At 47.4% G+C, this 26785-nt stretch overlaps 1 protein-coding gene across 1 annotated transcript; it reads left to right on the top strand.

Annotated features, from left to right (window-relative positions):
* Positions 1-26086, top strand: NT5DC2 (5'-nucleotidase domain containing 2). Its single transcript, XM_038148742.1, has 14 exons — positions 1-378; positions 7477-7661; positions 8380-8454; positions 10257-10312; positions 11998-12091; positions 15718-15846; positions 18917-18977; positions 19228-19330; positions 19821-19922; positions 21159-21240; positions 24316-24402; positions 24825-24965; positions 25201-25265; positions 25721-26086. Exons 1-14 carry the CDS (start codon positions 135-137, stop codon positions 25980-25982), a joined length of 1686 nt encoding a protein of 561 aa, XP_038004670.1. The 5' UTR covers positions 1-134; the 3' UTR covers positions 25983-26086.
* Positions 26087-26785: the final 699 nt, after the last annotated feature.

Raw genomic sequence — 26785 nt, 5'->3', positions numbered from 1 at the left:
CCCTGTGGGCGGGGCGCGCCCGGCGCGGCCGAGCCCCGGGCATTGGGCTCCCGCCGGTGCCGCCGCGGGCCGGAGCGCAGCGGAGCGGCCCCGGCTGAGTGCGGCGCCCCGAGGCTGCGGCGTCCGGCGGGGACATGGCGGCGCTGGGCTCGGCGGCGCTGCGGAGGGGCGGCGGCGCGGCCCCCCGGCTCCTCGCCGTGGCCGTGTCCTGCCAGAGCTGCCGGCACAAAGCCACCGGGGACGGTGGACACGGGCAGCCCCGGGAGCAGCACCCGGCGGCCCCCGGCAGAGTCGGCGGCCAACCCGTCCCGGCCGAGGGCGCCGACACCAAGACCTACCTGTGGGCCAGGTACCACGAGATGAAGAAGCTGGTCTACGGTAAGGGGCTGCCGCGTCCAGCCGGGGCCGGCCTTTCCGTTCTTTTTTCCCCCTCTCCTTTCTCCTCTTCGCATCTCGGTGCCTTTCCCCTCCCCGCAGCCCTGGGGATGTGCCCGTGCTGTGCAGATGCCGGGTTAGGAGCCTCTCTCCCGGCGATGCCATCCACATCTTCCGTCGCCCGCGGCTCTCTTGGATGGTTTTATTTCATTGAAATCCGGTCTTGATCTTCCTCTCCCCATCCCGGGCTTCCTTCTGTGCAGATTCCCAGTCTGAACTCAGCGTTGGAGGACATTCAGGGTAAATGGGACTTTTCATAGCTAGCCATCGTCGGCATTGTCGCGGCAGATGGTCTAAATGAAAGGCTTGTTGCCTTTTTCTCCAGTTTGCCTTGGCTGGCACACGGAATCGCCTTAGACTAGGACGAATAGATGGCGATGCTGAGTGAAGGGGTGACGAGTCCAAGTCGCCCCTGGCACAAGGGTGAGCCTGGAGAGCTCTGATGCTGCAACTCCTGCCATGGGTCCTGGTCCTGAGCTCAGTTTGTGTTCCACATGTGTCACGCCAATGCACTCAGGAGTGCATTTTTGCTTCTCTGACCAAGAAGTTACCTGGCTCTGTCGTGTCCTTTGAAATCTTGCCAAGTGAGGCGAAAACTCAGACTGCTCGCCAAGTCTGTCTGCGTATAAAACAGGATTGTGGTCTTTTTGCCAGCGGCAGACCTCCACTGTATTAAACTCTCCTTAAAATAGCTTTAATGACATGAGGGCAGGGAACTTTTTCCTGTTGATTTCTTGATTCTTGGAATGCCGAAGGTAAGCACTGTAGAGAGCTAGGAAGTGAGTTTGTGCCTGCTCTCACAGAACTCTCTGTTAGCTTTTGTTTACTTAAGGGATTGGATAAGGACAGCAGTCAGCCCTAGGCATCTGGAAGAACTTTCTCCCTGTTCTGAGATCGACAAGGTCTGTCCTTCCTTCCTCCCCCATCTTCCAGTCCACTGGATTTGACATCAAATCTCGAGTCCTTCATGGTGCACAAACCTAAAGGAATTGGCTGCTGATCCATTAGGTGCTCAGGCTGCTGCATTCCAGGATGAGAGCTCCTTTCCCAGCGCTGTTGAAGGCAGTACAGGATGCTGACAGAGGTCTGGGGCTTTGGTAATACCCTCCAAGACTGAGTTGTGGTTTTAGCCCCACTGCTTGAAAGAAATTCCAATTTGCAATGCTTGTATTGCTGTTTGGACCTTGTTATCCTCAAAGGCATTATTTTCTTTGCCATAATGGGATTGAAACCATAAATGCAGATGTGTGCTGATAGGCTGTGTCATGGTCTCTTGGCAGAATGCTTGGTTTGCTACGTGAGATTGTGAAGTTTGTGTTCACATAACTCTGTTGTGATGCAAGAGATGCAGTTTTTAATTGAGGTGGAGCAGTAATCACCAGGAGTAAATGCCAAATGAAGTCAGGTGAAGTAGCCCAAGTGTTACAGAGCAGACTCTTCAGGAACCTTCAGGAAGCCATCAGATATGTTGAATAAGGCCTCATTTGTTCAAAGAGTATCTCCCCAAAGTAAAATTTCAGGACTGTGCTGTTATTGAAATCTTGTCAGGAAGAGACAGAGTTGGTCCAAGTTGGCTTTCATTGCTGCTTTGATGACTGAACAGTTGTGCAGAATGTGGCATCGGTCTGCTCCACTGAGCTTGGTTTCTAGCTCTGGTGTCAAGGTGAATGTCTGTGCTTGGCTTCTCAGTATTGCCCAGCACTGAGGCTGGGCAGACTCCTGCTGTGCCTCCTCCTCCTTCCCCCTCTGAAATGCCACCTTTGTGCAGTCCCTTGTCCTGTGCTGTCAGTGACTGCCGCTGGTTTGGAGGGAGTCTCTGCCAGGAGAATTCGTTGTGTGTTTTCAGACCAGCCCTTGCTGAGCACCAGATCCATGGGGCACTGTTGTGTTTTTGCTGACTGAGTTGGCCAGGGCAGGCTGCGCAGGACGAGTTTCCGTGCAGTGGAGCTCAGTGGTGCTGCAGGTTTGGGGCCAGAGGAGAGGCACAAGGGGTTCTCGGCTCTGTATAAAGACATCTGTGCTCTGCCCGGCTGGAGTGGGGTGATATAAATGACAGCCCAATGTAGCTACACAGAGAGTGCCTCTGAGGTAAAACTTCCTCTCAGTGTTGACCCAAGAGAAGCCACTGTCTTCATTATCCCCCTGCCTATTGCAGCACTGACTCTTATGACCAAATTTCACTACCTGTAAAAACTTGAGGCTAAAAATTTGAGGCACTTACTATGCTTTTTTTTTTTTCTTCTGCCAAAAGGATGGTACATTCACATTAGTCAGAGGGCTGGAGTTGAGCAAGACTTGCTGTTTTGCTGTTTTCTGATCTGATAAATGTCAAGGAAGGCTGATAAGCTCTCTCAGTAAGCTTTGAAGTCTTGCACTCTAGGAAACATCGGAACAGCCAAGCCAGTAATGCTTTGGCTATAAGCAAGTGTTTGTTTTTTCCTAGGTGTTCCAGATCTGTAAACATTGGCTACACTAACTCAGCTTTTCTAGGGAACTTTACAATACCTGCAAATTTCTTGCCTCTGCATGACAAGCTTGAGAATGGTTAAATGTGAGAACAGCCAGAACTGGAAGAGTGACCAGTTATGTAAACTTGTCAATTTTGTTTTCTTGGATATAACCCATTTTTTCTTGTGAAGAACTCTTGTAGCATTTCTCTAGTGCCTTTGTATGTTTTAAAAAGTGTAATTTTGGAATGAAATTATATTTTTAATATTGCTTATGGTTAATGTAGATTTCATTGGCGGGAAATCCCAAAATATTTAGGCATAATAGCATAAATCCAAGGTCTTTTAACATGGTTCCTCTGAAATTAAATGGTCTTTAGGTAATACATTTCCTTTCCTACCCTATTGGTAGAAGGATCTGCTTTGGCTGGTGGGAGTGCTTTGCAGGAAATGGCACAAAACAACACTTCAAAAGAATAAAGGGGTACTTGGAAGGGAGGAAAACTGGCAGTTTGTCTTTAGAAAGCAACTTAGTGTGAACAAGGGAAACTTTTTGATTCATGAAGAATGTGGAGGATGATGGCCGTCTGCTTCTCTGTACCCTTCTTTTCCCTGCTTTTCTTATGAAGAAATTAGTGCAGATGTCTGCTGGGTAGAACTTCTGGGAGCACAAAGGGTGTGAGCCATGCGGATGAGTTGCCGTGTTTGTGTATAATTCGTCTCTAACATGCTGGATCTGAGGCTGAAAGAACAGGAGCGTTTCCTGCGGGATGCTGCTGGCACCCCGGGAGCGCAGAAAAGCAGGAGACGTGCTTGGCACCTCCTGCCCAGAGCGTTTGTCACATCAGAAGGGGCCAGATGGTGTCTCTAGTGTCTGCTCACAGTTAATTACCTGCTTTTGTTTCCATCTCTGCTCTCCTGTTGGGGATTGAGGGTTATTGCTTTCTAACAATGTGGGTTATTGCCTGGGAAGAGGCACATGGAGACACTGGAGACATAGAGACACTGATTTAAGCAGCTGTCCAGGTTCTCACAGTGGGAAAATGAAGATGTTGTATGTTTACTTTGCATTTACACCCAGGTGTAAGAGATGCACGAGATCAAACACGCTTTCTTGTGGTCTGCCTTTGCTGCTGAATTTCATCGTGTGCCGTGGACATGCAGGCACTTCCCTAAAATCTGTCGGAGTTGCAAACAGGAGCAAATTGTGCAAGCAGGCAGATTCCTGGGGCTGCATCCAGTGCAAGAGCAACTTTTTCCACACCGTCCTCCCATGTGCTCGCACTGCTTCTCCCTCAGATCAGACTTCCTGGGTGAAGTGCTGAGTAGGCAACAACTGATGTCTGCCTTTCTAGTTAGGACCCAGACAGTAAGAGTAGTTGGCATTATTATTCTTTTTTAATAACCACAACTGGTCTTCATTTTGTGTGGCTGTTTTTTTTTTTTTTTTTTGTAATTTATCGTATCTGTCCAGCAATTTGTTATGATGTCTTGGCAAAGAATAAAAAAAAAAATGGCATCTTCATGAGCTTCTGGTGGGTGTCTGTTTGTTTTGATTTGACAATTGCCAGGAAATCTGAGACAAAGATCCCTGGCAGATTACGTGCACAGCATCAGCAGAGCAGCAGCGCCCAAGCCTGCAGCCCAGGACTTGATTAAGCACTAAGGATTGGTAACCACCCAGGAGGATATCTTTGAAAAACATACAAACAAAGCACCACAAAAAAAGCAAACCGAGCCCCCAAACAAACACAATTAAACCAAGCTTCTTGAAACCTGGCTCAGTAACCCTGAGGCATGTTTGGACTCACGTATTGAAACTGATGATGTGTGTGCTCCCAGGTTGTGTCTTTTCCCTGCTGTAGTTGGAAGCTGCATGGAGACTGCATGAGTTTGAGGAGATGGAGACCTGCAGCTCTGTTGAGGAGAGTGCTGCAAAGGGACATTTACACTGAGATAAATGTGCATCTTGAATCTCTAGACTGAACCTCAGAGATTTCCTCCTTCCCAGAAGAGCAGTGACTTTGAAATTACTGTAAATTCAAGGTGTAGGGTGCTGGAGTGGACAGACCAAGCTGCAAGTTGTGAGTGCTGTGGAATAGGAAACACAAGGAGATGTGTGGTGCTTAGGGAAGTGAACATAGAGAATGTTCTGTATGAGCCAGTGGGTGTAAATCATTTTGGCTGGTGTCTGCATCCTTTTTCAGCCCTTAGGAGGTAAGAGAGAATATGCTGTGTGAGTGACAAAATGTGAGTGGGGAAAAATGACCTGGGCAAGAGGCTGTCAGAGGACAGCAGAGAGGCTCTGTACCTTTGAGGCTGGCAGGGAGGAGCATTGCTTCACTCACTGGGTCTAAAAGTACTTCATGAATCGTGCTGTGGCACAGGAACTGCTTATGCTTCTGATCACAGATATAACTTGCTTGGTGAAGCTCAGGCTGCTGTCTCCTTGTTGCAAAATCCTGCTTCTCCCTGAGTTTTTCCTGATATTTTTGCAAAAGTTGTGGCTGGCATGTGCAGTTGAATCTAGAAGATTCTCTTTTCTTCTGTGAAAAGAGAGGTGGGGTTCAGGCAATGGTATTTTGTGGTGCTCTCAGGCTATCAAAATGTGTTGTCCTGAATATATTAGCAAAAGGGGAATGTTGGAAGAGCTTGACCTCTCTGTAGGGACACTGTAGCAGCAAGTTGGGTGCATTTGTCATAAAAAGACAAAAGTGCTTTAATAGAAGAGTAAAGCCCTGCACATTTCCCCTGAGGTATGATTAAGGTTGTGTCATCATTATCCTTTTGAGGGAGAAAAATAACACCCAGCAAATCCCAGTGTAAGCTTAGAAAAAGGTCTTTCCACAAGTTGACTGGGGGTGAGGACAGGAAATGGAACTCTGTTTATTTATGGTGCAAAGAGCATTTATGATGAAAGTATGAAAGTTGTGATCATCTGAATCCTATTTACATTTCCCATCTTTTAAAATCTCGGTGGAAAGTACTTGGATTGCATCCTCTCTCCTGAGCCTCTTCCAGGAACTTTGCCACCAGCAGAGCCCTGACAGAGAGCTTCTGTTCCTGGTGTGTGGCCAGTAAGTCAGCCCTCCTGCCTTAAGACACTGCTTTATTTTCTAGTGATTCCTTGCCACATGATCTGGGGAATTGTATTTGAAGGCCAAATGGAAGTCAGTTAGGAGAGAAGGATGGGTATGTTTTGTAACAGTGATTTTATTTTCCCTGAGAAAGAAACATTAGAAATGTTTGAATCTATTTCTTTGGTTACCTCTCTGAATTAGAGCTCACAAAAGAACTTCAGCCTTTTGCCTAAATTCTGTTATAATTCCAGACAAAGTCTTTATTGGAAAGGGCTGGTATCTCTTTCTAACAATGTATTTTTTGTCCTAGACACAGATGGAACTTGGTTTTATAGCAAGGAAGCAGTAAAGAACCAGGACAGGGGTCCTTGCTTAAATGCCAAAAGTTAAGGTAGGAACAGAAAAAATCCTGATGCTGAGTAGGATCTGGAAAATGTGCCTGCTCTTCTATCATTCAAAGAGAAAATTACCCATCTTTGAGGAGGGAGGAAATATCTCCTTCCCCTCTGTCCCCCAGTGAGATTGTGACCAGGCAACCTACTACAAAGAACTATTTTTATTGCCCTTTCTTGCAAGGGACAGTTCTCATGGAGCGGGGAGCCTGTGGGGAGATCTGTTCCTGCCTCTCCCGTTGCAGTGGAGCGAAAGCTCTCCTCTCTGGACTGGCTCTGGGAAGGGATTTATATACAGGTAGTTTAGCTGCTTGGTCACTTAACCCCATTTTCTCAGTGGTCTGGGGAGCAAAGTGTTATTCCCAAGCACCTTGAACAGTAACTCTGCTTTGCAGTGGCAAACCACATGTGAGGACTGAGCTGTGTCCACAGCTGTTTATCAGAGGAAAGCAGATCACTTGCTGCTATCAGCATTGCCTGCTCCAGGAGCATAACTTAGTGTGGGGTATTTTTTACATGTACGTGTTTGTACTTTGTTTTTTCCTGACAATAAATATAAAATTTTAAAAGTCCTAATGGTACTTGCAGGATTTCTCTGTGAAGTCTGGTTGCCTCTGTGAGAAACAAAAAATGCCAAAACACAAACCTCAAAATTTCTGATTTGGAGTAATCTAGACTTTTCCAAGAGCCTGTTTGCTTGTGCGAGTTCTAAGGGAGGGGTGTGTGTTTTTCTGGTGATTTATCACAGCTGCCTTTCACATTGAAGCCTGCAGAAACTGCAGCTGCTCTGAGATAGAAATTTGACACTTCAAAACCTCGGGTCTGCTTTGCTTCATGTAGGCCAGAGACCAGGGGGCATTGTTTTGCAGCTTCCTGACACAAAAGGTCGGTCTGGCTGTGCAGATGGTTAGAGAGCATTATCTCCAGGTGCAGCCAGAGGTTTCACAGTGTGTTTTTCCACGGGGACGTTATTTGAGTGAGTGTACGGCAGCAGCCTTCCACAGCAGCTCTGTGCTCTTTGCTGCTGCTGTGTGGCATTTCCAGCTGCTGTCAGGTCCAGAACAAAAACTAAACTTCAGTGATGCTCTGTTTCTCTAACCTCTCCCCTTTCCCCTCTTTTAGATCTCCTTCCACCAGGAGTCTGCAATCTCCTCAACCCCGCCGCCATCTATGCTAACAATGAGATCAGCCTGGGAGATGTGGAGATCTATGGCTTTGACTACGACTACACATTGGCACAGTATTCTAATTTACTACACTCCATGATTTTCAACACTGCCAGAGACATCCTAATAGAACAATTCAAGGTAATGAGGTGCTAAGAGTTTCCACTCAATTAAGCTTGCTGCTGTCTTTGCAATGCCTCAGACATGCTTGTGCAGGCATTGTGCACACGTCAATTAATTGATTTATTGAGATAAACTTAGCATTTCACAATCTTTGATTGCAGAATTAATTTCCTTTGAGATTATTTAACATGATATACATTCCTGAGGTTTTATAAGTGTGGAGTGGAAACCTTAGTGTAAAAAAAGCCCTGGTCAGCTGTACTCAACTATGGAAATAATGCCTACAGGATTGCTGGTTGGAGGTGCACATGGTGGCTAAACATAAATCATGGGCCAACACTGAAGCTGTGCAGGACTTGGAATGTGCTGGTCGATGGGATGATGCCCTAGAGCGTGTCCCAGAACAGACACTCTGTTTGCAATGGGTGACTGCTTATGCATTTTTTCTCATTGTGCCTTTCTGTTTAGAGGGGCTCTGCAGTGCCAATCTTTGCCAAATATATGCAAAGATTACAAGAAGTGTCTTCACTGTCTCAGTGAATCTGATGCATTTTCACTACTGTCCCTTACATGAAAAAACTAGTTTTGGGTATCCTGATCCCTTTGTCTTACTCCATTCATCCACTTTCTTTGCTGAAGGGGCAAAACTAGGCAGGACTAAACTAGCTCAAGGTGAAATGATTTTGTTGATTATCCAGTGCTTATGCTCTAATGATGTCGCTGTTTGTCTTCCCAGTATCCAGAAGGGCTTGGGAAGTATGACTACATTCCAGGGTTTGCCATACGTGGACTTCACTATGATGTACAAAAGGTAAGCTGTACAAAGTTCACTCTCCTGGGCTTTGTCTTCCCCTGTATGTTTTTAGTGGAAATACTTTATGTCGTTGCTTCCAATAACATCTGTCGCTGAGTGACCAGCGAGTCTGTCTGGCTGGGCTTTTCACTGCTTGTGTTCTTCCCCTAAGAAAGGTGTCTATTGTGCCAGCCTGACCTCCAGCAGAATAGACATTCTAGCAAAGGCCTCTGGTAAACAGCCTTGCCAATTTAAAAGTCAATTCATTCAACAGGCTAATTAATAGAAAACCGAGCTGGTTTATGTGATCATTTCTGTCTTTCAGGAAATTTCAAAAACAAAACTCAATCCTGCATCTATGAGTACTTGCCAGGAGCAGAGGCATAATGTCTTACTCTAATAATAGAAATGACTTGTCAGGAGAATGCTTTAGGAAGCCTTCCCCACCCCCCACCCCGAATAATAGGACTGCCTGGAATAAGATCCAAGCTACTTGAGATGCATACTTCTTAAGAACACAGGCAGCAGAGTGCAGGCATTAGCTTTAACCCTTTTCAGTGCTTTGGCCCGATTCCCTCAAAGCCTGATGCCCAGTGATGTCATGCTGGATGCTGCAGCCAGGCAGTCAGGAGGGCTCAGCACAGCAGAGAAAGTTGCTTCACCGAAGTAGCTTTCTCATGTGTTGAGTTTGAGTGGATTCAGAGAAGCAGGCAGTGCAGGCTGGAGTGTGTGTGCTGTCCTCCAGCAGGAGGGCAAAAAGAGAATGAAGGAAAAAACTATAGATACTTTCTGTCTTTTGTCCTAACTGTGGAGACAGCACGGCAGCAGACCCCTCGTGCCTCTGGCCTTACAAAGCAAGAAGTAGATATGTGGGAAACTGAAGGTTCTTTCTCTGTTTAAATCTTTGGCTGCTGTATCTGAGAAACACGGGCGAGTGGCCTGGCCAAGCAAAGCAGTGTGAGTGAGTGGAAAGTAGAGAACTCTCTTTTCTCAGGATCAGAATTTGCTAGAAGCACGGAAATCTGGGTTATGCCTATCTAAGTAAAACTTTCAGCATGTTTGCCTGCACTCCTCACAGGGAGGTCTGCCCACAGTGTAACAAGATGCACTGATATGGGATCCTGATGGAAGAAGTTCAATGCCACGTTCCTGGTGCGAGCTGTGCAGTGATGTGAGTTTAGTGTGAGGCTGCTTTCCATGCCCAAGGACTTGTGTTACAGCTTCAGAATGATGGATGGAGAAGGATGGCTCATGATTAAGGGAGTCTGATAGTAAAAATGGAAAGAAAGCTCTGTTACCATCCTCGTGTGCTCCTGAACATCTTTCCTTCAATGTCTACTGGGGAGGGGAGAGCTCTTGTGTGAGGAAAATGACTGAGTGCCACTGTGCTCTGAGCTAAAACTTGCCCACTTAGTTCTGCTTAAGATAAAGGTGGGGGGAAATAGATCTGTGCACACAAAGCTCCTTTGGAATGTGTGTTTTCTTGAAGGAAGATAAGAATAGATTGTCTTGAGTCACAGATATATTGTTGTCCCTGTTTTTTCAACTGCATCCCTGTCTACAAACTGGGGTGTAACAGACTTTGGCTCATAGAAGGATGGTGTTCTGCCAAAGAGGCCAATAAAAAGTCACAGTATGAATAAATGTGTCTAAAAGTAGCTGGAGAATAAGCGCTGTCTAAAGTGCATTGAAGTGGGATGCTCATATTGAACTTTATTTTCTGAATGTCTTTTGTGTGGAACTTTGAACTTTAATAAGGTTTCTGTGTAAATTTTAACAATAACTGGGTTCTAACAGTAAATCTCTATCCCTTGTCACAGAGTCTTCTCATGAAGATCGATGCTTTCCATTATGTCCAGCTGGGGACTGCATATAGGTCTGTCAGTTCTGAAAATCATTTTCTAAATGCTTATATATGCAAAAGTGGATTTCTACATCTCAGTGTATGTTCATGGTAAATGTTGTTCTGCTTCTTTCCTGAGCAGAGCACAATCTTGTCTGGCTCATCCTGTTTGCTCTTGCTTCAAATGCTTACCTGGCATATAATTGCAATGAGTTATTTTTTCTCAAGCATTTCAAGCCAGGTGTGGGTGGGAAGACCTGGAGCTTTTTGTAATGGTTAATAGCACATCTGGTCACGTACACTGCGTAGTGTTTTAGCTGCAGCTACAGCATGGCTGGGTTAACACCTGAGAGCAAACAGAGCCAATAGGAAAGGGCCCTTCACACATGGGCCTGTCTTTTCCAGGCAGGAGTTTGTCCCAAAAGTGCTCTGCTGTGCCTTGGAGAGTGATCTGGGTGTGCAAATCACGTATTAAAGCAACATAGACATGCCAATAAAGTAATAATACGTCAGAATCTGGGCTCACTTCAAGTCCCAGATTGTCCTTTTTTTCCTTTAGTTCTCCAAAAAGTGCTGGGTATGCTTTGGAATAAGTGGCTGAAACAGTGCAGAGCAATTTTTTCTCCTGCGAGTTGTGAGACTGGAGAGTGAGAAAACAACTTGCTGGAAGAGGGGTGGGGTTGGTGTGTAAGAAATAGTAATTTATAAATATCAATAGCAAATCTCCTGTAAATCCTATGTTGTATTTCCTGAGCATGGAAGCCAATGTGTTTTTTTCCCTTGATCTCTGCCCTTTTTCTGTTAAGCTTTAGTTACAGTAAACACTCTAAGAATATTAAGAAGGGAGTTTCATAACCAGAGAGAAAATTGGCTTCTTTGAGTGCCGACTTGGGGTTGAGGGGACCAGCAGTTTGTACTGCTCCATATTTTACCTCAGCTTCATAAAGAGATTTTTAGTGAAAACACATTTTAATTTTCTTTTCCCTAGTGTCCTTTTGTAACTCTCTCTTTTGGAGTTTCCTTCCAAAGTTTCCTTTGCTGTTGTGCACAACTGAGGCAACATTTAACTTCTTAGATGCTGTGTCATAACTGAGTAGAAAAGGAGAAAGGGAAAGTTGCTGACTGCTTGAGCAAAGAGTCATCAAAATTGTGCAAGAGGCAAAACCTGCAGCAGTCAGATAACCTGATGTTATGAACTACACAGATCAGCCGTACTCCTGGTTTTGGTGGTTTTGAGGAAAATAGCCTTTTATGTTGAATGGTCTTAGTCAAGATCTTGTTCTGTTAAGGAAAACTGAATAAGAAGGAAACTGTTTTCAGGAAGCCCTTTTCCTACACCCTTTCATTAAAGGTGATGTATCTCATGGAAGGAACATCTCCAAACCAAGTTAGTTACCCAGTGCTGCCCAAGTCAGGTCGTGGGGCTGATTAGGTGGGGCAGTCCTGTCAGCAAATTGACAGCAGACAGAGAGAAGCCTCTGGCTGGACTCTGCTGGAATGTGGATAAAGCCCCTCAATTAACTTGTAGGAGCAAAAGAGGTATCTGAAGAATGTCTTGGGAAAGATTTTATGTGAGTCTTTAGAGCTGTTGGGCTCTTTGCCTGTCTCTTTTGAGCAGGAGGAATTTTTGAGTTTTAGGAAAGAGTCTGTTTTTCTCTACTGTTTGTAGCACTGCACAGACTGGTGATTATTGACAAACTGTGTTGTTTTGTGTCTAGAGGGCTCAAACCGGTGCCTGATGAAGAGGTGATTGAACTCTATGGTGGTACACAGCACATCCCCCTGTACCAGATGAGTGACTTCTATGGCAAGGTATCGTAAGCCCTTAGCTGCTGGCATGCAGCAGCAGCCCTCTTTGAACAGCTTGGAAAACAGAGGGAATTGTATGCACATGTAAATGACTGCAGCCTCCCTCGGAGAGGCTGGTCCCCAGTGAGCTGCAGTGTGTGTTTTTGTTCTAGTGGGAATATGCCCCAGAGGTTATTTAGCAGTTTAGCATCTGAAAGACATCTGCAAAGCATTTTTAAATACCAGGGCTATTGGCCTAGAGCTGAATGGCTTTGAAGACCGATAGGGAGATGGTCCCTGGTTGTTCCTTGGCCAAATCTAGCTCCCAAGCTACCCCAGCAGCCTGCAGTGCATGTTTGCAGTGAGCTGTAGGGGAGGAGGTCTCTATGGGTAGCAGCAGTAGGGTGCTTGCAATGCCTTTCTCTCTTTGGTTTTGGGTAGGGTTTTTTCCCTTCATGTTAAGGATCTTCATCCACACTCTGTCAGAACTGCTCATGGGGTATTATCTGTATGGTTGTAGTGCATGAGTGTAGGGAGCAGTAAAATACTGACATTCTGACTGTGGGAGCTGTAAAAATCCTCTGGTTGCCTGAACCTAGAGGAAGTTAGGAGAGGCCTTTCTTCCTTGAGTGTCTTGTGTGGGGCAGTGGCCAAGCAGGACCTTTCACATCCCTTCTCCCAGAACTGCTTTGTTTCTTGCCTTAGTTCCGGTGCCTTAGGGGAAGCTGGAAGGAGAAGGGCACACTTCCTCTGGCAATACTCTTGTGAATCTGCTCTGTGAAGTCTCTAGCAAGGTCACTGTTTGATTTTTCTCTTTCTCTCTTGGGAACAATTAATCTGAGTGGTTGCTTTCTGGATAAGTATATACTCTGTTTATAGCTCAATGATGTTTCCAGCTTTGAAATAGGACATTTTTGTTTAGAATTTGATCTGTCTGTAAACTGCCCTTGATTGGCCTCCTCCTGTGCAACTCTCCCCACTCCTGCCAACTCAAGATGATTTAATCTTTCTTTTTAAGTAATTGTAAACATGAAACCTGCTTCAGGTTGTGGCCTTCTGTAGCACCAGGTGTTTATGCTGAGGTGCCTTTCTGTGCTTTGTATGTACCAGGTGCTTTCTTCTTTACTGTAGTTGGTATTGAAAAATTTGGCCACAGAAGTAGCCACATGCAGCTTAGTCTTTGTGAAGAGGTGAATCTCCTCTCCTAGTTATGTAATAGACTCCATGAACTAACAGGAGGATCCCAAAGAGAACAAAAGTATTTACAATTAATAGCATTTGCATTCAGCAATGTCTGCTCAACCTGTGCCACTGAGTGGGGCATATTTTCCCACATTAGTGAGAAAGATGAAAGAAGGGTTAAGATGACTGCTGGTGTGAACAGCTGCAGTGAACTGGTGAGGAGTGAGTTTTTAGCATGGATCTTTGATTTGTTCTCAGTCATGAGGAGAACAGTCCCCTCAGTCTCCTCATCAGCCATGCTGATGTTGCTGTATGAGCAACAGGAAGGTTGCTAACAGGCAATAAGAGAAGTGGGACTGATATGGCTGAAGTGTTTAAATACTCAAATATTTACTTAAATACTTCAATAAATCCCTTAAGTGTTTTCCTAGTTCTGTTAGCAGGAGTGTGTGGACAGCTGCCAGCATCCCAACACCTGCAGTAGATGGGCACAGATCTTTCCCAAGGTTCAACACTGCAGCTGGTGTGGCTTTACATGTGATGGCCTGTAATGAAGGTGGACATCTCAAGGGAGTTGTAGAAAAAGCACATGTAACATTCTGAAAGCAAAGTCCAATTTTTGTCACGACTCCTGTCGCTATCTGCCTAAGGAAGTCGAGGCCATTAAGGGGAATTGGAAGAGATTGGACTTGCCCTGTAGAAAAATGACACAAGGCACAAAAATGAAATCAGAGTTGACAAGGTAAATCTTTGCTGTTAACACTGAACATTTACCTGTCTCCTCTGTACTTCAGGTATTGAGAGGTAGGACAGGTCATTGCTCTGCTGCGCTCTGCTAAATTCCATACCTAGTTATTTCAGTAGGAACTGCCTGCCCTTGTCCCTCTTGCTTCTTTCCCAGAATCTCTGAACAGGAAAAAAAAGATGAAGGCTGTTTACAGAAACTGTTGGTTTTGCTATGGGAGAAATATTCCCTTAGCAACCAGACATCAAAATGGACAGAAGTGTTGGAAGGAGTCAGTGAGTATCCTAACCAGCACCACCGTGTGTGGTATGTGGCCCTTTTTGTTGTCTTCTGCTGTAGGTGAAATTGTCCTGTGCTGGGTGGATGGAAATTGTATAACCCTCAGCACACCAGCATAGCTTTTGATTGCAGCATTTCTTGGTAATACACCTCAAGCAAAATGCTGTTTGTTGTTCCTTTGCCCTTTTGACCCCAATTTGTATTGCCCCAGGTATTGCCTTTAGGCAGGGCTGGTCTCCTGCCACCCTTACCCAGTCTAAATGGGAGAGGTTCTCTTGTTACACATGCTGGCATGACAGGGCCACATGTTTGTCATTAGGCAGCAGGGGCCCCATCAGCTTCCATGATCTGCACCTGCTGTGGTTTTCTGGATGCTATTTTCACGTCTGTCTTTCACACAGCTGTAATAAACACTTTCTGAAGTGGGCCAGTATTATCCTGCAGTGTTGCAACTTTACAGCTATCAGTCCTGGATTGCTCAAAGCTCATGCAGAGATGTGATGGAACTGGGTTGCCAGGGCACTGCTGGTGACCAGGTTCATGGGGAAGTCTGTGTGCTTCCCAAGTTACTTTCCATACACGGGACCTCAGTAATTGTCCCATTCTTGTCTAGAACTTTATCAATGGAAAATGAAAAAATTGATCCCAGCTTCTTCTTGCAAGGGAGACTCACTGCAGTTCTCTGCACAGGTGGTACCTACAGAGTAAATAAAGTTTATTTTACTGGAAAGCCTCTCTGGGGCCAAAGTTGGCTCTTGGCCTGCTGATAGGTTTGTGATTGATAGGCAATAACAATAGCAAATGTGTGTGAGAGCTGCAGCTCTGCCTAATGCAAGGGGAGTTATTCCTTGGTCAGAATGCAATTGTCCATTTCCACTTGACTGCTGGTGGGCTGGAGTTCTTTTTCCTCTGGGCTTTCTGTAGTGACAGGCAGGCATTGACGAATGGCTTGTTGGAGTGATTCTTACACTGCCTTGTGAAATCTGACTGGAATGTGGTTAGAGCAGCTTGGTGCCCTGTGTAGCCTGGTTAAAGTGAGTAATGTGGCATCTTTAGCAAGGCCCTTGTCTGCTGCTGTAGCAGAGCATTGTCTGTTGGCACCTGTATTAATGTCAAGAGTCCAGGTGGGAAGCAGAGGTTGAAATAAAAATATCTGGGACCAGCTCCCTGCTTCCTGCATCTTCACCGTGTGGTATGAATGATGCTGGGTCTGTGTAAAGATTTATGTGAAGGAGACACCTCTCTCTGTTCAAGGTTGGTGTTTTGGTTGAGAAGAGAGGGCTGTTTGCTGAGTGACTGGGATTTGCCACACTAGTGTTTTTCTTTTTATTAGCCTGGAATATATTTCAGATGATGCTGGGTGATATGAGTTTGTTTGTTGGCTTTACTATTTTTTCCCCAGTTTTTTCAGTCTAATGCCTCCCTTTCATTTTTTGCTTTCCAGGGTCCATCACTTAAGCAGTTTATGGACATTTTTTCTCTTCCTGAAATGACACTGCTCTCTTCAGTCATTGATTACTTCATCACTCATGGCATTGAATTTGACCAGGTGCATCTCTACAAAGACATATCTGTAAGTGAAATGTCAACTGCCCCACAGCTCCCACCACAACAGAGCTGTGAGCCCTGCAGCACCCAAACACAAGGGGTTTGCAGTGACCAGCCTGATATGACAGCTCTGTTGTCCCTCTAGATCAAAGCATTACCAGGGAATATTCAAAGCTGTGTTTTCAGAACATGTTTGGGCTCTGTCTGTACTACAGAGCTGGTGTTTTTGGTGTATCTTGTGTAGGAGTGCCTAAGCTGCTCAGGCTGAAGGTCCTTCCATGGGAAATATGTCACAAAGCTTGTGTAAATATTTTCTGGTTCTGCAGACTTTTAAATTGTTTTCCTTAATATATCTCATTTGTCAAAGAGAAAAGCTGTGTACCAGACAGTTTCCTTTGTACAGTGATTGTTGTCAAACACCAGTCCTGGCTTGCTCTGAGAATCCTGTACCCCTTGCAGCTGCAGAGTAGTCTGATCCTTTGGGTGACTGTAGTCTGATCCAGTGGTGACTGAAGCTTTCATGTGTCATTTACTCCAAGGTGTTAAGTGGCACTTGAAAGGGCTGTGTGGGATTATCAGCATTGTTGGGGCTGTTTGACTTCTCAGTTCATGCTGTAGACAAGAAGTAAGTGCTTGAGATTGCTGCTCTGGATGCCTTATGCTGACAGACAATACATTTTCCTTATTGCACTCCTTTTTCCATGGAGAAGGGTTTTTGATTGGTACCTTGTTGTGGGAATCTTAGGTTCACCCACTGGCTGTTCAGTTCTGGGAGGGAAATGGGGCTCCAAGGGGAAATGGGGCTCCAAGTCTGTGCTGCTGCCTTGTGATAAGGATCCACCTGTCAGCTGTGTGTCCTGACCTTCTGTTGATGCTTGATAGGAACGTGCCAGCCCATTTCCCACAAGACCTTAACATGTTTCAAGGGTGTTGGGGGTTGGTTTTTCTCTTGGGGTGGGGAAAATGTGAAGAGGGGATATAGCTGACTCCTGAGGCTTTTTGTGGAGAGTATCTTCTGAACCTTCTTTTGAGATCAAATGGATGTGTTCCTAATTGAAATCTTGAGAGCAGGGGGATGGATGTCACAGCTGATACGTGTCCAGTGCAGGGTAACTGGCGTGGTCCAGCCCTCAGACTCCTGCTAATCCTGGCTTTGTCCTTTTGGAGGAGAATGTGGTTATCCCTGAGGAACAACTGAAGTAGGCAAAGAAGAGAGCTATGGCAGAAAATCTGTGGCAATGCCTGAAATCTGTATTGAAACTAGGGACCATCACATGCTCTCACCAGAAGTTCTTGCTTTTTTCCTGTACAATGAGGATAAACAAACATTTTTGCAAAACTTATCCCTTTGCAGTACCCAAGTTCAAGTGCAAAGAAATGCTTTGTGGACATGAGCACAGAGATCCTTCTGTGCCTGCAGAGGACTTGCATAGCCCAGCTGTTAGGACAGCACTGGCTTAGCCTGCCACCCTGCTGTAACTCTTGGTGGTCCTGCTGATGCAGCCTGTGTGTTTGGGAGCAGGCTAAGTGCTACAGGCACTGAGTCAAAAGGGCAGACCCTGGGGCATGGTAAAGGTTGAAGTTGACATGTAATTAAAGTAGTCCTGTCACACCAGTTTGGTCACTTCATATTTGAGAGTAAGAATGTACAGTTTACCCTGCTTCCCCTTGGAGGCATTTTTTTGAGCCCTGTTTGACACCTACCAAGGCTCCAAGATTTTACCTGCAGAAGCATTACAGTTTTCCTTTTTCTTTTCTCCTTCTTTTGTTTTATTTTGGAGGGCAGGAGTTTAGGGAAAGAGCACACTGAAATTTTTCTTCTCTGCAAAGGTAGTTTTGACACAAGTCCAAAGTTCTGCTTGCTTTTAGTGACAGTGCTAGTTAAGAGAAAGCTGTTTTCTTGTTAGAGCTCCCGTCCTCTTCAGATTCCTTCCAATAAGGCAATGAGATGTGACCTCTGCCTTTTTGCCCTTCAAATCCACACGGTGGAAAGAAGCTCTTAAAACTCCATTTTGAAGTGGTTATGCCTCCACCTTCATCATCCCCTTTTAAGTTGTAAATTGTGGTTCTCTCCAGCTCTGAAGGAAATATTTTTGGGGTCATGAGGAGGTTTCCCCAGCACTGCCATGAGACCAGTTGACTGTGTCACTGTAGTGATGTCAGTGGTGAGTGTGGGACTCAGTCTGAAAGGGCAGCTCCTGAAGGGGCACACACGGTGTAAAATGAATTTAGGGTTCTGGGGAAAGGCAGCAATTGTTTACCTGTGTGAATTGTCAGGGATGCAAACAGTGCTGTTCAAACAAGCATCTGCATGTGCAAGCACTGCAAACAGTTGCTGCCCTGGAAATGGTTTTGTGGGTCTGGCATATCTTGCTGGATGGAGACTTGTGCAGAATCTCAGTTGGGTGTGTCTAAAAAATGTATTTTATCTTGGCTTCTGGCCTGGAAAATAGAGGATATTTGGAGGCCCTTGACAACATCTGTTTTAACTTGCTTCCCTCCCAGCTGTGTTTTGTGCCACCCTGCTAGTGGGAGCTTCTGCTCTGCCTGTGCACACTGGCTGCCCAGGGCTAGGAGCTGTGGCCCTCCTTGGCTTGTGAGGAGCACTTGGGAACACAGGTGCTCTCCTCTGCTGCTGTTCACCCTGGCCACACTCCTGTCCTTTGGGTCACACCTGGCAGAGCTTCCACAGGCACAGGGGGAGGAAAAGCCACCTGGAGTCTGAGACACAGACAGTACAATGTTGGGACAGTGAATGGTTTTGGAGTGGCACAGTCTTTATGGCCTTGGAACCAGTGGGGTAGCATGTGCTCATTTCAAGAGCAGGAAGGAACTTGTGCTTTCACAGATAAGTTTTGAGGTTTTCCCTCTTGCACTGCATCAGCTGAGCCAGCCCCCTTGTTCTTCAGGCATCTTGGTGAGCCTTGCTGGGCAGGCTCTGCTGCTTTGCAATGATGGAACTTCTGTTCATTCAGCAAGGAGGGGATGTGTCATTACTGCCTTGATCCTCAGTGGTGGCAGTAGGTTTGCATGCTGGGAAACAGGAATGCCATGTTGTAAAACTGAAACATTTTCCCCCCTGCTCTTTTCTTTAGGATGCAATTAGAGATGTTCATGTGAAAGGAGTGATGTACAAATGGATTGAAAAAGATATGGGTGAGTTAACTTGAGCTCTGGTACCAAACTCACTTGCCACTTCCTCAGTCTTTCTCTTAAGGTAGAACTGGTGGGGGTGAAGAAGGCCACTTTGTCACCATGGTGGTTCATTGCCTGCCTGCCTGGAGCTAACTGTGACCTGTTGCATCTTTAGTGGTATAGAGGCTAGATTTGGTTTGGTTTATAGAAATGTGGTCATGACTTATGCCAAAGTGTTCTGATTGATGCCGTGTGTTTCATTCTGATACAGAACAGTATATTCTGCATGGGGATGAAATCTATGCCGTGCTAAACCGCCTGGTGAACCACAAGAAGAAGCTGTTCCTCATCACAAACAGTCCCTTTAGCTTTGTGTGAGTACCACTATTGCTCATCAGTGGGTCACCATGGCACAGCAAGAGCTCCCTGTGCAGGGTGCTCCCTCCTCTGAGCACCTGGAATTCATATGGGACAGGGTTTTGTGGCAGTAGTCATGGAGCTCTCTGAGAACTGTTTGTGGTGAATGTTGCACCCACAGCATTGATCTCACTTTTTGGAGAAGTTACAAGGCTGTGGCTGGCCACAACATTAGAGAGCTGACACTTCCTATTGCCTCTAGCAGTGTTTGCTGTATCATAGACTTCCCTGGGCTTCCAGTGGTGCAGAAGAAAGCGTGTGACAGCTTGAAACAAAGCATAGCATCAATACTTCATACAATGAGACAGCCTTGGGGGGTTCACAAATCTCTGTTTTCTTCTCTGTTACTAAATAAGAGTGAATTTAGGGCATACTGTTGTAAAGATGCAGTATTGGGTGAGAAAAAGAGTACTGGATCTGTTAATTTTTCTGTTCCTTTGCCCTTAGGGACAAAGGAATGAAGCACATGGTTGGCAAGAACTGGCGGGACTTATTCGACATGGTCATTGTGCAAGCGGACAAGCCCAACTTCTTCACTGACCGGCGGAAGTACGTGCGCAGGGCAGCCCTGCCTGGGGCTCGGGCTCCCTCCCTGCAGGGAACTGCTCCTCTGGCCTGCTAGAAAGCAGTGGTTTGCTAAGCATAGTCTAGCTCCAGGAGGGATTCGGCCTTCTCTCAGATACTCTCTGAGGAGGCAAGAATTGACCAGTCTGGGAGTAAGTGGATAGAATGTGTAGAGCCAAGCAGAAAACGTGTTTCTAAAATGGGCATGAGAGATGGCCATTTCTTGTCCTGAGAGTGTGACAAAATCTTTCCTTTTCTTCTTCCCCACAGCAAGTATCTGTGTGGTTTGTTTCTTGAGGTTTTTTGGGGTTTTGTTTGTATTGGATACATGTTTGGGAACTGGCAGTTCTGGAAGCCTTTGTATGTGGCAGCTGGGGTTTGCGGTCAGTTAGGAGCTGCCAATAGACAGGCTGCTGTCCTTACTTTGCTCTTTGGCTTCTTTGCTTTGGGTGCTTGTATCTGCTCAGTTAGGGGATTGGTCTGTTCTTTCCTTTGTATGTATTTTCCTCCCCCACTACCCAGACCGTTGGCATATGCTGGAGTAAACCTATGGAATGGCTTTATAAGCTGTGCTGGCCTTGTAAAGGTTTTTTTCATGGGCTGCAGGTGAAGTGCTTTACAAGCACAGCTTGGAGCTATGCTCTTGGATCTGGCCCTCTTGGAAATGAAACCTATAGCTGCCTGCTGCCTTAGATCCACTCATGGAGTGGAGAATGTCATGGCAAGCCCTCAGGAAAAACAGGAGGACAGCTCAGTTCACCTGGTGAACTCAGCATGGGGACTGCTTTCCATTCTCTCTGCAGACTTGCTTTCTCCTATTAGGACATTCCATGGTCTCTGTTGGGCTGGGGCATAGCCAGGTTGGAAGAGCACACGAAGTGCTTTCATGGCAAAGCCTTCTTTGCTTTGGCATTTCAGAAGGAGTTATTATAGTTATTTTCTTCCTCTCTGTATGTGAAAGCAAGAAGAATTGATTAGGGATTTTGACATGAAATGGTTACAGTCAATGGAAGCATTTTGGAAAGGTATTTCCCTTTCATACTTTCTCTTTCCCTGAGAAAATAGTGCAGAACGCCCAGAAGGTCACTTAGAACTCATATAGAGCTTTTATTTTTAAGTTGTTACATAGGTAAACAAGTTTTGTGATTCAAATGTTCTGGTTGCTGGGTAACAATCACCAAAAATCAAAAGAAGTTGACATCTCCCCTTGGTTTTTCCCAGACCTTTTCGAAAACTGGATGATAAAGGCTCACTGCAGTGGGACAAAATAAACCAGCTGGAGAAGGGAAAGATCTACAAAGAGGTAAAGAGAATGGGTGCAAGCAGGAGTCTGAAATGGTGGGGACTTATAACACACCTGCAGTTTTGGAAATCACTGGAAAAACAGGACAATCTGCTTGGTCGGGGTGAGGGGAAATGATGGGTTCTGCTGTAGGACACTTGTTCATGGTTGGTGTATGAAAAGTAGAAAAAGAAGTCCTTGAAAAGAGCATCTCTGTAGGTAGAGGGTAAGAAGACATGCTCTGGGCTCTGTGGTGGCTGTGGGTAGTGTCCCTGTGTCCCCAGGAGCTCTCGTTGGCCTGGTAGGACACTGTCCCCCAGAATGCTTTCAGCATGGGCTTGGCACTAGGGATGGAAGGACAGAGACAACTGGGAAAAGGCAGAGCAGGGCCAGGTAATTTAAGGTGTGGGGTACTTGCTTTTCTGCCCAGGGGAGCCTGTGCTGAGTTGCCAGGCTGGGTTGTCCCTGCTGCTGCCCTGTTTGTGTGAGGTGGGGTGCTAGGGAAGCATCCCCCGGATGTGTGGGAGGGCCAGTGAATGTCCCCTGCCCCCATGTACAGTGAAACCTTCACCCTGGGAGCTCTGCTCTGACATTGTCCAGCTTGGCCAACTGTGCACTTTTCCCTCAGGTCTTCTGATTGTCCAGGTCCTGAAACTCTTGTCCTGGAGGGACTCCCAAGAGTGTGGTAGTTGAGGCTAAAAAGGCACAGCTCTCTGAAACCTGTTGTGCATGCAAAGATCTACCACACCTCACTCCAAATTGTTCTTGATGAGGTTGGAAAAGGTGGACTTGTGTAGAATAAAAAAATAAGGAATAAAGAAACAAGGGTGATCCAATAGGGTACAAAGCATCGAAGAGATTACAAAGCCTGGCTCCTGACTCTCCCCTTCTGGAAGGACCAGCATGTCCAAAGATGAGCTGCTGCTCTGGTGAACTTGCTGCCCTGGGTGTTATCCTTGCAGCTGGTCTGTCCCCTGAGACAAGCTGCCTCTGGCTTTAGGACGGTTTGTTCTTGGTTATTTGAGCTGTCCAATCCCACGGGAAGAAACTGTTAGTGAGATTTCAGTCAATTAGCTGGGACCTGACCCGTTGTAGCAGAGTAGGTCATGTCCTTGAGTAGTGCTGTTGGGAAACCTCTGTCTGGTGGGTCTGCCAAAGTGCTGGGCTGGTGTCCCCTCCTCTGCCAAGAGCTCGGAGCTGGGAACTTGCAAGCAGAGCTCATTCCCAGTGGGTTGGCAGCTCCCTCAGGAGAAAGGGCACACCTCACCCGTGGAGTTCACTGCTGCATTAAATCCTGCTCTTGACCCACCTCCGTCTTGTAGCCACAGGTTGCTCACCCAAATGAATGGTGCACTGGGAAAGGGAAAATATGAGGGAGGAAGGTGGGCTGGGTAGGATTTTGGGCTCCTCTGCAGTTCTTCCCCACCATCATGTTTATCTGACTGCATTAAGGTTGTTGCCTAGCTGTGGTTCTTAGGATGTGACAGAGTGTGTATCCTGGGTGTAGCCCACCCTGTCTCCAGGATTTTTGGTTCCTTGGAGTGTCACAATATGCTTCTTTCTGGCAAGTGTTACTGGCCATGGACCTTGCTGTGCTGGGAATGTTGCCAGAGCCTCTGAGCTGTTCCTGTCCCCTGAAGCAGGGCTGGATGGTATTTTTTTCCTGTGGGTATCCCATGAATGGGACCTCAGAGATGGGTGTTTTGCCCTAGGGACTGGGAAGCTGAAGTGATGCCCTCTAGTCCCTCTGTTTCAACAGATGTGGTGTTTTCTGTATGTGCCAAGTTTGTACTCCATTCCCTCTCCAGATCTGTGATCTTGGGGGAAAGGAGGACAGGACCTGGAGGTCTCAGAACAGGTCTGTGGCTCCATGGAGCTCCAAGCACAAGTTTCCTGGCTCTCAGGTCCATTGCTGTTTGAGGTGACTGGAGCACAGCAAGAGGACTCTGCTCCTTCCAAGGCTGTGCTCCATTTGCTTTTCTGCCAGTGGCTTCCTGAGCAGGCCTCGTGTGAGCAGCAGCAACGTTGTGTCCAAGAAGGGCAGAGGCTGCCCAGTCCTGTTTCTGTGCTGTTAAGGGAAGTCTGCTCAGCTCCAGGGATGCTGCAGGAGCAGAGGGCCCAGCACCCTGGGCCTGGGCAGCCTTAGCTGTGCATTCAGCAAGCTGCCAGTGGCTGCTGGGGGGCTGCCTTGTGTTTGGGGGCTTTCTGGCCAGGCTGGTGCTGGTGGTTGGGGCTGCTGGCTCCCTCCTGCCACTGGAGACTGGCCAGAGGGATTGCTGCTGAGTGCCTCATGGGTTCACACTGACTGCTTGTGCTGGTCTGCTGGCATTGATGGGACTGTTTCCTTTCCTAGTGGGTTTTCTTTTTATGACTCATGTGGAAAACTTGTGTGGAGATGGAAGGGTAGTCCCTGAAGTGCCTTCTGTGCATGTGTGGATGTTTGGAAAGTCTTGAAAGCTGCTTGGTGCTGTGCTTTAGCTGGTGCTTTGGGGTCTGGTTTGTTTTACTCAGCTGTGAATCTGTGCAGGCTGCCTGGCTCTTTGGCTTCGTTAAACAGTTCCTGTGGACATGTGGGTGTTGGTAATCTTTGGGGTTGGAATGGTGGTCAGGGATGTAGAACAGCTCCTGACTGCAGAAGCCTTGCCTGGCAGTGCTCACCTTCCCTCTGGTGCACCCTGTGAGGTGAAATCATTATCACCTGAGACCAACAACTTCTAAACCAGGGGTTCTTTCTGCCCATCCTCAGGCTTTTCTAATTTAGGGTTTCTTGGCCTCTAAACTGCCTCCTTTTGTTGCCTTTTTAGACCATGTTGTCTTCTTGACTTGCTGTGCCTTAGACCACAGAACTTTTCCTGAATTCCCTGTTTGAAAAAACTCTTCGGAAGAGTTTTTGCCTTTTTCTCTAGCCTTAAAAATCTGAGGGATGTACAGGGGATTGTCACATGGGAAGAAAGTGAAATGAGGTGAGGAAGGACAGAAAGCTCTGGGTGTAGGTGGTGGGGCAGAGAGCAGGTTGACACCCATGCGAGTGCTCACACCTGCATGTGGTAAGGTGGCCTGTACCCATGTTTCACTCTGTGCTCCTGTCCCTTGCAGGGCAACCTCTTTGATTTCCTGAGGCTGACAGGCTGGCGTGGATCCAAAGTGCTCTACTTTGGTGACCATCTATACAGTGACCTTGCGGTGAGTGAAAGGTCTCTGCTCTCCAGTGAGGTGGGAGCAATCCCACATGGCTGCTGGGACTGGAGATAAGGCAGGGCCTGCTCTGAGTGTTCAGAGCTGCGCTGGGTGTCCCCCCCCACAACAGGACACACGGGCTTCCCCACTGCTGTCAGACAGAGGCAAGCACTGGAGAAAAGGCTCCTGAAGTACTTTCTGTGGGTAAAGTGTGAATTTGAGAGCAGTTTGTATTGATCCCACTTTTTTAGGTGCTTCATGCGACTGATCCTAGTGACCAGGAGATGGTTGTTGCTGGCACAGGCCATAGATGGCTGTCCCCTGAGAATGTGAAATGGGAACAAGCCCACTCTTCTAGGAATCAGGGTTGTGTTTGGCTTTTAGTCTTTATGTTGAATTCTTGGTTGTTTTTTCACCCTGACCTCCAGGACCTCATGCTGCGTCACGGCTGGAGGACTGGAGCCATCGTTCCTGAACTGGAGACGGAGATCCGGATCATAAACACAGAGCAGTACATGCACTCCCTGACCTGGCAGCAGGCTTTGACAGGGCTGCTGGAGAGAATGCAGGTAAACAGCTCCTGGCTGAGCAGGACACGTTTTATGCTGCCTTCTGAGCCTGAATTTTGGGTTTAGCATGGAGATGGGGGGATCTTGCCCCCATCTTGCCTGGCTCTCAAAAATATCTCATCCTCCTCCTGGTGCAGTGGGCTCTGGGTTTGTGAGTTACAGTGGAAATTGCAGGGAGGTGAGGTATGGCCTGCAGGACTGATGGATGTGATGTTTTCTCCTGCTGTCTTTGCAGATGTATCAGGATGCAGAGTCTAAGCAAGTATTGCTGGAGTGGATGAAGGAACGGCAGGAGATCAGGTGAGCATTTTCCCCCCTCACTTGTGAGGTCTCTTTGAAGCTCCCAGGCCCTGTTTTGTAACCTGCTTTGGGTACAATGCTGCTGCAGCTGCTGGACTCTCGTCCTGCCTGGTGTCACTTGCCTCTGGGTGGGGGCCATGCAGCAGTGCAGTCCTGCAGCCTGGGAGGTTGGACTGGTTTGAAGGCAGGGTGGGAAAGCGGAGTGCTGGGAGGGCTGGTGGGCTGTCTGCTACTGCAGCTCCACAGCTCCTGACACTGCCCGTACCGGGTGGAGTAAGAGTGCACTGAGTATTCATCAGTCTCACTGCACAGGGACTGGTCTGCACCACAGCCTTGGGAGGGCGTACTTGGGGTGATCCCCTGATGCCCAGGGAGTGGAGTGGCCCCGGGCTAAGAGTGTGGGAAGAATCTGTGACCACAGTTACAGCTATAGAACACCATCTCTTTCTTTTCAGGTCTGTGACGAAGAACCTGTTCAACCCGCAGTTCGGAAGCATCTTCCGCACCTTCCACAACCCCACGTACTTCTCCCGCCGGCTGGTGCGGTTCTCTGATATCTACATGGCTTCCATCAGCTGCCTGCTCAACTACGACGTGAATTTCACCTTCTACCCCCGGCGCACCCCTCTGCAGCACGAGGCTCCGCTCTGGATGGATCAGCTCTGCACGGGCTGCATGAAAACCCCCTTCCTGGAGGAGATGGTGCACATCCGGTGAAGGGCAGGTACTGCAGGCAGCAGCAGCACGGCCGGGGCTGGAGTGGGGCCGGCCGCTCGGCCGGCAGCACCTCTGTCTACCACTAAAGGGCGTTTGACACTTGCGTATGTGTGTAGATGGTGTGTTTATTTTCTCCCTTCACTGGCTCCATCCCTTTCCCTGAAGTACGTTGCAGGCTGGACAGAGGATGGGTGCTTGTGCAGGGAGTCCTCTCTAGGAGTAGGTGAGATGGAGGGACCAATGCTCGTCGTGGGACACTGCCCCTCCCTGCTCTGTGCCCAGAGACGTGGCTCAGGCATGGAGCTCCACATCTCCAGTGCTTGGTGACAACACCCATGGGAGGTGTGACAAGGTGTGTTAGGTCTACAGCTGCCCCCATAGCCTGGGACTGCAGCGTGAGTGACTCTGCAGATGGACAGGGAGGGTCAGGGCTGCCAGCTGGGCAACCACTCGAGCCCATCAGTGCATCACATGACAAAGCACCCGCAGCGTTACCTGTCCAGCAGCCCTCAGCCCCACCCTGCTCCCCACCAGACTGCTCTGTGCAGCTGGGGACCCTGCTAGGTCACTGGGCAGGATGTGCAAGCCTTGGGTGTGGGAGTAGGTCACAGGGTCTCAAAATTACTGTCTGGGGATATGGCTGCTTTTTGAGAAAGCTCAAGGCTGCGCACTGTTGGTATTTTGGGGTTTGGTGCCATGTGACATCAATACTTTGGCAATTGCTGTGGTGTGGTCTGCTGTGAGCTGCAGAGGGATGTATTCAGCCCTTCAGGGAAGGTGCAGGCCTGGCAGCAGAGGAGGTG

Source organism: Motacilla alba, chromosome 12 (genome assembly GCF_015832195.1).
Source record: "Motacilla alba alba isolate MOTALB_02 chromosome 12, Motacilla_alba_V1.0_pri, whole genome shotgun sequence".
NCBI lineage: Eukaryota > Metazoa > Chordata > Aves > Passeriformes > Motacillidae > Motacilla > Motacilla alba.
The sequence above is the reverse complement of the archived record's forward strand: the minus strand, read 5'-3'. Positions and strand labels throughout refer to the sequence as shown.

What these genes read in the sequence shown, in the direction of transcription:
- NT5DC2 (XM_038148742.1), top strand. Translation starts at nt 135, where the DNA reads ATGGCGGCGCTGGGCTCGGCGGCGCTGCGGAGGGGCGGCGGCGCGGCC. An exon ending in AACAGTCCCTTTAGCTTTGT is followed by an intron (nt 19,331 to 19,820) that starts GTGAGTACCACT and finishes CTTTGCCCTTAG; the next exon opens with GGACAAAGGAATGAAGCACA. An exon ending in GGCTGCTGGAGAGAATGCAG is followed by an intron (nt 24,966 to 25,200) that starts GTAAACAGCTCC and finishes CTGTCTTTGCAG; the next exon opens with ATGTATCAGGATGCAGAGTC.